General features: G+C 42.4%; 1 protein-coding gene across 1 annotated transcript in view; it reads left to right on the top strand.

The window, feature by feature from the left end:
- Positions 1 to 12387, top strand: part of LOC132886149 (uncharacterized protein C18orf63-like) — a 215411-nt gene that overhangs the window by 163795 nt on the left and 39229 nt on the right. Inside the window, 1 exon segment of the mRNA XM_060920717.1 lies at positions 2447 to 2523. Within this exon segment, the coding sequence (XP_060776700.1) occupies positions 2447 to 2523 (77 nt within the window).

Raw genomic sequence — 12387 nt, 5'->3', positions numbered from 1 at the left:
GCATCATATTGTGGAGATGCTTTTCATCAGCATGAACTAAGAAACTGGTCAGAGCTGAAGGCATGATGGATCGAGCCATGTACAGGACAATCCTAAAAGAAAACAGTTCCAGTCTACATGAGACTCGAGACAGGGTTCAAGGTTCTCCTTCTAAAAGGACAATAACTCGAAGCATACCGTCAAAGCTGCATCTACATGGTTCAAAACCAAGAACCTTGAATGTGTTAGAATGGCTCATTCAAAGCCCAGACTTGAGAATCTTGAAAATTATTTCAAGTAAGACTTGAAACTTATTGTTTACCATCATTCAATCTGAGAGTACTTGAGCAATTTCGCCAAGAAGAACTGACAAAAATATGAGTATCCGACTGTGCAAAGCAGATAGAGACACATTTTGAGCATTCGTCCTTCATGTTTGAAGAGGACCATGATGATCCTTTCATCCAGTGCAGTGTGTGTGAAGGTGGCTGACAAGGCCTATCCTTGCACGAAATGAACGATGACAGTGAGTGCAGATAAATGGTGTGTTTGGTGAACAAGGAAGAGGTGGGGCTGTGGGTGCGGCTTTTGCGCTGCTCACATTTCCGCTGGGCATCAAGTATGCGGTTAGCTTCAAAGGTTTGCACTCCTCTTGTGATGCTGCTGCGCCAGAGGCTGCGGTTGCTGGCTCTCTCTTCCCACGTCTCCAGACAGATCTGACAGGATTTGAGATTCATATTCAATGCGTCTTTGAATCTCTTCTTCTGGCCGCCTTGTGAGCGCTTCCCAGTGCAGAGTTCGCCATAAAGGAGTCGTTTGGGAACGCGCTCGTCTGGCATGCGAAACACATGACCCGACCATCGTAGCTGTGACTGCTTCAGCATTGCAAAGATGCTGGGAAGGTTGGCTCTGCTGAGTACTTCTGTATCTGGCACCTTGTCCTGCCACTTGATATGCATGTTCCTCAGGCATCGCATATGGAAGCTGTTCAGTCTCTTGGCATGTCTGCTGTACACTGTCCGTGTCTTGCACCCATACAAGAGTGAGGTGACAACCACAGCACGGTAGACTTTTATTCTGGTCTTGAGAGAGATGCCTCTTCGCACCCATACAGTTTCACGAAGTTGGCCGAAGGCAGTGCTGGCTTTTGCGATCCGGTGTTCAACTTTAAGGTCAATGTTGGCAGTGCAAGAGAGTGTGCTGCCCAAGTAGATAAATTTCTCACAGGAGGTGAGGGGCTCAGTGCCAACAGTGATGTGAGGCTCCAGGTAGGGCTCGCCTGGTGCTGGTTGGTACATCACTTCTGTTTTCTGTGTATTGATAGTGAGTCCAAAGTCCCGACAGGCAGCTGCAAAGCAGTCTATACTGACTTGCATGTCTTCTAACGAGGAAGCATTCAGGGCACAATCGTCAGCAAACAGAAATTCACGCATGGTAGCGGTTCAGACCTTTGTCTTGGCTCGTAGTCTGTGAAGATTGGAGAGCTTCCCGTCGGTTCTGAACCTCAGCTTTATCCCGATGTTGTCATCACAGTAGGCGTCCATCAGCATAGCAGAGAACATCATGCTGAAGAGTGCTGGGGCGAGCACACATCCCTGCTTGACTCCATTAGTGACTTCAAAAGGGTCTGAGAGAGAGCCGTTGTCATGAACTCGGGCTTGCATGCCATCATGGAATTGCCGGACGATGGTGATGAAGTGATCTGGACAGCCAGACTTCGCCATGATTTTCCAGAGACCTTCGTGACTCACAGTATCAAAGGCTTTTGTCAGATCAACAAAGGTGGTGTACAGTCTCACATTCTGTTCTTGGCATTTTTCTTGAAGCTGTCGAGCAGCAAAGATCATGTCCACAGTGCTACGCTCTTTGCAGAAACCACACTGGCTCTCTGGAAGAAGGCCTTGTTCTAGATGGGCTGAGAGGCGGTTTAGACATATCCTTGCGAGCATATGCCACGATCATTGTTGCAGTCTTTGCGGTTACCTTTGCGCTTATATAGATGGATGATGGAGGCATCTTTGTATTCTTGTGGCAGTTTCCCTTGCATCCAAATTTCAGAGAACAGTTCTGTGAGGTGGCTGGTGACTAGAGGGTGATTCAGTTTGTAGATCTCTGCTGGAATGGAATCACTGCCAGGAGCTTTGCCATTTGCTAGATCCTTGATAGCTTTGAGGACCTCTTCTACTGTTGGTGGATTGTCCATTGTATTATTATGGGTACTTGTGGCAGCCAACATACCAGAAGCTGTAATTGGAGACACATGTGGTTCTGCCAAGTATTGACCCAGAAGATTAATTCTGATGCAACTAACAAATATCTGCTTTATTAAACTTCATGTCATAATTTAAAGAGTATTTTTTAATGTTAGACATAAACTTCTCAATGTAAAGGGGGTGAATACTTATGCAAAGCAATGTAATGTTTTAACAGCATTGTTTATGTTGATGGTGGATGATTTTGTCAACAGTCATGGAGCTGAGTGTGAATGAGACCGAACTGTGTGTCAGTGTGGAGGCCAGTACGATAAGACTTCCTCCTGTAACAGTAAGAAACAGCTCTGAAGTGCATGTAGTGCTGTCATTTAGTCATGATTTAAGTGTGACATATTCAACCTGTTGAGCAGAATATATTAAACATGTTCTTTTTCATAATTATGACTAACTTGTACACTAAGACTACGTTCAGACTGCACCCTGAAACGACCCATATCCGATTTTTTTGCCCATATGCGACCTGTATCCGATTTGTTATTGACAATCTGAACGACACAGATCCGATTTTTTCACTTGCGACCCAGGCCACTTGGATATGTGGTCCTAAATCCGATGCATATCCGATATTTTCACATGCGACTGCAGTCTGACCGGACAGGTTGCATTCATGCGACCTACTGTACACGTCATCAACAAGAGACAAACGTCACTATTCTGCGTTGGCTAATCCCGCCTCTTTGGTGGAAAACAACAACATTTGTACAGTTTTCAGAATTTAAATAGACTTTTATAGAATTGATCAAGCTAATGGTGTATTTGGTAGGGACCTGGATGTTGATCTGTTAGCCTGATTAAATAAAACAGTTTCTATAACTGATTTATAACTTAAACCATCCTGTATTACAAGATTATAAGATTGTTCTGGAAATTTCCAGTACCGTATTTTTCGGACTATAAGTCGCACTTTTTTTCATGGTTCGGCTGGCCATGCGACTTATACTCCGGTGCGACGTATATATGTTTTTTTGTTGTTGTTGTTCACCGCGGAATAACTGGAGCTGATGCTGAGTCTGACGACAGCCACGCAGAAGAAGAGGAAACGGCGCTTCATCTGCCGCTGGAGTTGGCAGAGTTGTTCAGAAGCGACACCGAGGATGAGGAATTCAATGGATTTGCTGATTTGGAGTGAAATCATCAGCTTGATAAACTTGATTGACCTGTGTTTTATTATTAATGATAGGCCTATAGTTATTTAAATAAGATATGTAGTGATTTTAGGCAGTGCTTAATTTGTGAAGTGGGAGGTCCCAGAACGCAGGAGGTGGGTGGGTCCGGCGACTCAAAAAAAAAAAAAAAAGGCGGGGGATGGTTTACTATAACTTTACGCACATGCGCTTATTGTGTGTGTAAAATAATAATAATAATAATAATATCAGACATTATGATCTTAGAAAACGCTTTAGTGACAAACAGTTACAGACAGTAATATGTCGTGATATTATATTATAAAATATTAATTTTTATTAGTCTATATATTAAATTATATATTACATTTATCTTCTAAAATAACAGACTGTACTCATCACAACCGGTTTATTTCACCATTGGAGATCAGATCACACAAGACATGAGTTAAATGACTCATTTTAAGGATTTAAGTAGGGGATTTAAAAGCGGTTGTTGTTGTTTTTTTCACTAGACGGTTGTTTTTACTACCGTACCTGTCTTTGGAGATGATATACCTATAGCCTACTTGGCCTCTGATTTGATGAAATAAAATTCGACAAAAATGAAGAATGACACTCCTCGATGATGACTACAGCTTTAATAACACAGATGAAAGAGCCATGGGGCGATAATAAGCCCTACCGGTAAAAATATTCTAAAAGCAAACTGATTAATGCATCAGTAATAGGCTACTAATATTAGTTATAATAATAATATAGGCTATTAGTAATAACGATAGTGATAGTATTAAAGATAGTAGTAGATATTTAAAATAATCAGACTAGGCTACTTACTGTACAGGGCAAAGGGCGCGTTATCACTGCTCAGCTGTTCGTTTATTAAATAAACAATGCAGTCGCGCAGTAACCACGCGCCGCTTATCAGATAGAATCACAGATTCTATGGATAGAATAACCCTTCAAAAAAGTGCGACTTATAGTCCGGTGCGACGTATATATGTTTTTTTTGTCTTCATAATGCATTTTTTGGCTGATGCGACTTAAACTCCGGAGCGACGTATAGTCCGGAAAATACGGTAATTTGACACCTTCGGTCTCATTAGTCTGCTGCCCACATTAATCAGATTATTGTGTGAGTTCCGCCACCGCCACAAAAACCACATCGCCAGGTCTCGCCTCATCTCCATAGCAAACTGCACTGGTGTTTATGCACCTTGAGCCAGCGCTGAGAGAAGTTGCAGAATTAAGCTGGCTATAAACAATCTAAATAAATATTTATAAAAATGTAGAAAAAGTTTATTAATATGACGAAATAAATATGTGCAAATTATTAAGCCTGAATTAAGAGATTGGTAATACAGCGGCCGTATCCCAAATGACTGCCTACTGAAGCTCGAGTGCACTATATAGAGTTTAAAAATCCATTACTTCCTAGTAACATGTAGTGCACTTATATAGAAATTAGAGAGACATTTAGGAGTCAACCCTCGTTACCAGGCTACACGTTTTCATTTCAGTTCAGAAACAAAAACACACACGAGACCTCACACTTTAACACTAACCAGATAATTAAACAAACAAAAAAAGAAATCATTAAACATGGAGTGCGCTTTTTTTTGTTTACGTATTACGTAGATGTGCTTATTACGTGTCAATTTGCGCATGCGGGACACTTTTGGGTCGTTTTCCGTTCATATTGGAGATCGCATACAAGTCTCATATAATTGGTAATGTGAACGGCCTAACAAAAAAATCGGATTTCACAACAAATCGGATATGGGTCGTTTCAGGTTGCAGTCTGAACGTAGTGTAAGTGATTAGGCAGAAAAGATCTGGACACGTTAAGTGTACACACATTTCTCAACATACCAGATTTTCTTGTCTTGTTGTGCATGTTTCACCATATTAACTTCCAAGACTCTGGTATTATAATCCAGTGAGTCCTTAAAGGCTTAAGATTCTGTGCACACATTAGTCACAAAGCAGATAGACAAACTATGAAATGATATCATAAACTTGATGAATGCTACAAAGCACAGCAACAAAAAAAAAAGAATACAATTAGATATACACTTGTGTCCATTTTAATAGGAACACCTGTACACCTGCTCATTTATGCAATTATCTCAACAACTAATCACGTTGTAGCAGCACAGTGCATAAAATCATGCAGATACAGGTCAAGAGCTTCAGTTAATGTTCACATCAGACATCAGAATAGGTCAGACAAGTGTGATTTCTGTGTCTCTTTAATTGTGGCATTGTTGTTGGTGCCAGATGCTGCTTTTCTTCTCACCATGGTTGCAAAGTGTGATTTACAGTGGTGCTTGAAAGTTTGTGAACCCTTTAGAATTTTCTATATTTCTGCATAAATATGACCTAAAACAACAACAGATTTTCACACAAGTACTAAAAGTAGATAAAGAGAACCCAGTTAAACAAATGAGACAAAAATATTATACTTGGTCATTTATTTATTGAGGAAAATGAGCCAATATTACATATCTATGAGTGGCAAAAGTATGTGCACCTCTACGATTAGCAATTAATTTGAAGGTGAAATTAGAGTCAGGTGTTTTCAATCAATGGGATGACAATCAGGTGCGAGTGGGCACCCTGTTTTATGAACAAAGGAGATTTCTGAGGACCTCAGAAAAAGAGTTGTTGATGCTCATCAGGCTGGAAAAGGTTACAAAACCATCTCTAAAGAGTTTGGACTCCTCCAATCCACAGTCAGACAGATTGTGTACAAATGAAGGAAATTCAAGACCATTGTTACCCTCCCCAGGAGTGGTCGACCAACAAAGATCACTCTAAGAGCAAGGCGTGTAATAGTCGGCGAGGTCACAAAGGACCCCAGGGTAACTTTTAAGCAACTGAAGGCCTCTCTCACATTGGCTAATGTTAATGTTCATGAGTCCACCATCAGGAGAACACTGAACAACAATGGTGTGCATGGCAGGGTTGCAAGGAGAAAGCCAGTGCTCTCCAAAAAGAACATTGCTGCTCATCTGCAGTTTGCTAAAGATTATGTGAACAAGCCAGAAGGCTATTAGAAAAATGTTTTGTGGATGGATAAGACCAAAATAGAACTTTTTGGTTTAAATGAGAAGCGTTATGTTTAGAGAAAGGAAAGCACTGCATTCCAGCATAAGAACCTTATCCCATCTGTGAAACATGGTGGTGGTAGTCTCATGGTTTGGGCCTGTTTTGCTGCATCTGGGCCAGGACAGCTTGCCATCATCGATGGAACAATGAATTCTGAATTATACCAGTGAATTCTAAAGGAAAATGTCACCAACATCCCAGAGTTGAAGCTGTTCTGTACGGAGGAATGGGTTAAAATTCCTCCAAGCTGGTGTGCAGGACTGATCAACAGTTACCGGAAACGCTTAGTTGCAGTTATTGCTGCACAAGGGGGTCACACCAGATACTGAAAGCAAAGGTTCACATACTTTTGCCACTCACAGATATGTAATATTGGATCATTTTCCTCAATAAATAAATGACCAAGTGTAATATTTTTTGTCTCATTTGTTTATCAACTTCTTCTTTTGGCTGCTCCCGATTAGGGGTCGCCACAGCGGATCTTTCGTCTCCATTGCTCCCTGTCTTACGCATCCTTCTCTACCACACCTGCCATTTTCATGTCCTCTCACACCACATACATGTATCTCCTCTTTGGCCTTCCTCTTTTTTGTGTGCCTGGCGGCTCCATCCTCAACATTCTCCTTCCAACATGCTCTGCATCTCTTCTCAATATGTGCCCATACCATCTCAGTCTCATCTCTCTTAGCTTAATTCCCAAGCTCTCCACATGTGCTGTCCCTCTGATGTGCTCGTTCCTTATCCTGTCCAACCTCATCACTCCCATCTCAAACCTTAACATCCTCAACTCCGCCACCTCCAACTTTGCCTCCTGCCTCTTCGTTAAGGGTGCGGTCTCCAATCCATACATCACAGCTGGTCTCACTACTGTCTTATACATCTTACCTTTCACTTTTGCTGGGACTTTCCGATCACAAATGACTCCTGAAATCCTTCTCCAACTGCTCCACCCTGCCTGCACTCTCTTTCTCACCTCACTATCGCAGCCCCCATTTTCCTGCACAGTTGACCCCATGTACTTGAATTCACCAACTTTCTTTACGTCTTACCTTCATTCCTCTTCGTTCCAATGCATGCCTCCATCTCTCCAAACCCAACTCAACCTTCTTTCTACTTTCACCACATATCACAATATCATCTGCAAATATCATGTTCCATGATGACTCTTGCCTCACTTTGTCCGTCAAGCTATCCATCACTATGGCAAACAAAAAAGGACTCAAAACAGATCCTTGATGGAGTTCCACCTTCACCTTGAACCATTCAGTTGTTCCAACTGCACACCTCACTGCTGTTTCACTGTTCTCATACATGTCTTGCACCACTCAAATATACTTCTCATTCACTCCGCACTTTCTCATACAATACCATAACTCATCTCTCGGCACTCTATCGTATGCCTTCTCCAGGTCTACAAACACACAATGTAGCTTTCTCTGGCCTTCCCTGTACTTCTCCATTAACATTCTTAGAGCAAAAATTGCCTCTGACGCGCTCTTCCTTGGCATAAACCCATACTGCGTTCACAGATTGCTACCTCTCTTCTCAATCTTGCCTCCAATACCCTTTCCCATAACTTCATGGTGTGGCTCATCATTTTTATCCCTCTGTAATTTCTGCAGCTCTGTACATCTCCCTCATTCTTGTATATTGGGACTAGCATACTCTTTCTCCATTCATTTGGCATTTTCTCATTCTCTAGGTTCTAATTAAACAATCTCGTGAGGAACTCCTCAGCCGTCTCACCCAAACATCATCACTCTTACCTGCTGTACATCTCTCGCTTCCCTGTTTCTCTGCCTAGCTAGTCTGTACAGGTCTTTCTCTCCTTCTTTGGTCTCCAGTCTTTCGTACAACTCCTGGTATGTATCTGCTTTCTCCTTCGCTACTGCTCTTTTTGCCTTCTGTCTCATCTCTCTGTATAACCGCCTGCTTTCCTCATCTCTCTGATCATCCCAATTCTTCTTTGCTAGCCTCTTCTCTTTTATAATTTCCTGCACTTCTTTGTTCCACTACCATGTCTCCTTGTCTTCCTTCCTCCTTCCCGATGACCACTCTAGCACCTTCCTTGCTGTCTCTCTTACTAGTATAGTAGTAGTATCCCAATCTTCTGGCAGACTTCCATTACCACTCAATGCTCATCTCATTTCTTCCCTAAACTCCTTCTGATGATCCAATCTCTTTTAGTTTCCACCACTTAATCTTCAGCTCCATTATTTCATGCTTCCTCTTTTTCACTTTCAGGCTCATCCTGCACATGACCACTCGATATTGTCTAGCTACACTCTCCCCTGCCATCACTTTATAGTCCCCAATCTCCTTCAGGTTACCCCTTCTGCAGAGTATGTCATCCACCTGTGTAGATCTTCCTCCACTCTTAAATGTCACCCTGTGCTGCTCTTTCTTCTTGAAGTATGTATTGACTATTGCCAAATTCATCCTCTTTGAAAAATCAACCACCATTTGCCCTTCCACATTTCTCTCTCTTACACCATATCTGCCCATCACGTCCTCATCTCCTCTGTTTCCCTCGCCAACATGTCCGTTGAAGTCTGCTCCTATCAGCACGTGCTCCTCCCTCAGTATACTTTCTACCACTTCATCCATCTTTTCCCAGAAAGACTCTTTCTCTTCATTCTCACATCCAACCTGTGGGGCATACGCGCACACAACATTGATTACCACTCCTTGAATCTCCAACTTCATGCCTATCACTCTATCTGACACCCTCTTCACGTCAATCACACTGTTGACCAACTCTCCCCTCAGAACAATACTAACACCATTTCTCTTTCCATCGATTCCATAATAAAACAACTTGCATCCACCTCCAATGTTCTTGGCCTTGCTTCCCTTCCACCTCGTCTCCTGCACACACAAAATGTCCAACTTCCTTCTTTCCATCATACCTGCTAACTCTCTCGCTCTACCAGTCAGTGTTCCCACATTCAGTGTTCCTATCCTCAATTCTAAGCTCTTTCCCTTCCATGTTCTCTCCTAACGCCCCCCCCCCCCTTCTTTTTCTCCGTTTTGGCGCAACAGTAGCATACTTTCCACCGGCACCCTGTTGACCAACAGTACCGGAGGCGGTCATTGTTTACCCGGGCCCTGACCGATCTGCTATGGTATTTCTCTTTTCAGTCTCATTTGTCTCATTTGTTTAACTGGGTTCTCTTTATCTACTTTTAGAACTTGTGTGAAATTCTAATGTTTTAGGTCATATTTATGCAGAAATATAGAAAATTCTAAAGGGTTCACAAGCTTCCAAGCACCACTGTGTATATACGAGTTACTAGATCCTTCCTGGCATCTCAAACAAATCTGGCCATTTTCTTCTGACCTCTCTTATCAACAAGACATTTCCACCCACAGAACTGTCGCTCACTGAATTTTTTTTGGTTTTCGCACCATCCTGTGTAAACTCTCGAGACTGCTGTGTGTGAAAACCCCAGGAGGTCATCAGTTTCTGAAATACTCAAACCAGCATCTAGTATCAACAACCATGACATGGTTAAAGCCACAGAGATCACAATTTTTCCCCATTGTGATATTTGAAGTGAACATGAACTCTCACTCTTGACCTGTTTCTGCATGAGTTGTGCTTTGCGTTGTGCTGCTGTCACGTGATTGGCTGATTAGATAACTGCATAAATGAGCAAGTGTACAGGTATCTGCATCCGTATGTGAAAGCTTTTTATGTATTGTATCTAAACTTATTCTTGGAAATAAAATAGTAAGTGAATGAAATGATGATCTTGGACCACTATGTTATAATTAAAGGAACAGTCCACCGTACTTCCATAATGAAATATGCTCTTATCTGAATTGAGACGAGCTGCTCCGTACCTCTCCGAGCTTTGCGCGACCTCCCAGTCAGTCAGACGCAGTCAGACACGCTGTCACTCCTGTTAGCAATGTAGCTAGGCTCAGTATGGCCAATGGTATTTTTGGGGGCTGTAGTTAGATGCGACCAAACTCTTCCGCGTTTTTCCTGTTTACATAGGTTTATATGACCAGTGACATGAAACAAGTTCAGTTACACAAATTGAAACGTAGCAATTTTCTATGCTATGGAAAGTCCGCACTATAATGACAGGCGTACTGTACTAACACCTTCTGCGCGCTTCGGCAGCGCATTGATATCTGAGCTCCGTATCAATGCGCTGCCGAAGCGCACAGAAGGTGTTAGTACGCCTGTCATTATAGTGCGGACTTTCCATAGCATAGAAAATCGCTACGTTTCAATTTGTGTAACTGAACTTGTTTCATGTCACTGGTCATATAAACCTATGTAAACAGGAAAAACGCGGAAGAGTTTGGTCACATCTAACTACAGCCCCAAAAAATACCATTAGCCATACTGAGCCTAGCTACATTGCTAACAGGAGTGACAGCGCGTCTGACTGCGTCTGACTGACTGGGAGGTCGCGCAAAGCTCGGAGAGGTACGGATCAGCTCGTCTCAATTCAGATAAGAGCATATTTCAAAATGGAAGTATGGTGGACTGTTCCTTTAAATCTCAAAATGTTCTCTAGATCTTAGCTTGAGTTCACAGCCATGTTAATATAAAGCAAAGCCCATCACATTAAACTTATCCCATACCAGTGACATACAGGGAGGGTGAGAGGAGTTCACTGAAAATTCCTTTCACACCTTTGTCACATTGAAGTCATGACCTTTTATTCTAGTCAGGTTATTCTTGCTTGAGGCAAAGCACACGTAGCACACGTACACCTGTATCACACATTAGATTATCTGTATGAAAAGATGTTCCTGAATTGTGTGTATCAGCTGAGCTTCGGGCTCCCTCCAGTGTACACTGCACTTACACCTCCATTCTCCACACATACAGTATTTTATCCCATTAGTACCAGGATGTTGTGTGCACTTAAAGGTAAATAGCATAGAAATACTGAAATGTTATTTCATGTCAGCTTGATGTTTATCTCCAGTCATGTGAAAAAGAAAGTACACCCTTTTCCAGTTACATGGTTTTACCAATCAAGACATGACATAAAAAAAAATCATCTGATCCTTACCAGGTCCTAAAATTATGCAAAACACACAACAGATTCCATCGTGTCATTATTTATTTGACAAAAATTAAGTGAAAATGCAGAATCCTTTTGTGAAAAAGTAAGTACACCCCATGATTCAATAGCTTGTAGAACCACCTTTTGCAGCAATAACTTGAAGCAATCGTTTTGAATGAATGAATGAATGAATGAATGAATGAACCCTTTATTATCACTGTACCAGTGAAATTGACCATCAACCTGTCCTTACAGAGGGGGAACAGGACAGGAAGACAGGGATAAAAGAAAAGGAAACGCAATAATAACAACATGAGGAGAGATGAGGAACCCCCCCCCCCCCACACACACACACACACACACACACTATGCTCCTGTCAGGAGTACAGTGTATGAACATTTAAAAAACCTCTGCACATAAGCACACAATAACACAAATACACTTTAAAACACGGGACTTGAGGGGGGAAAGGAGGGGGCAATCAGGGGTGGGGGTAAGGAGGGGGAGGGGAGGAGGTAGAGGTAACCCAGCGCAAGCAAGCAGCCGTCCGCTCCTACAGCCATGAAGGCGCTGGTCACGCACCCGCTTGTCACACTGGGGGTGAAAATGGCGACCGCGGAAAGTTGGAGAAGGAATGCGAGGAATGCGAGAGCATCTCTCAGCAGTGACCTTCAGGGGGAAATGTTGTCTCAGCAACGGCCTTAACCGAGGCCGGTGCTGCCTCAGGGAGCCGAATGTCGATAAGATATAAATTGTTTGGTCTTTCCAGACGCAGTCTTTGCACGTTCACACCGCCCGTCCATATCTGTCCATTCTGTTCAAATTGGTCTCAGAAATACTTATTCCTTGCAAAGCCGAAAGCTTCT

Source organism: Neoarius graeffei, chromosome 5 (genome assembly GCF_027579695.1).
Source record: "Neoarius graeffei isolate fNeoGra1 chromosome 5, fNeoGra1.pri, whole genome shotgun sequence".
Taxonomy (NCBI): domain Eukaryota; kingdom Metazoa; phylum Chordata; class Actinopteri; order Siluriformes; family Ariidae; genus Neoarius; species Neoarius graeffei.
This window is presented reverse-complemented; position numbering and strand designations above follow the sequence as displayed.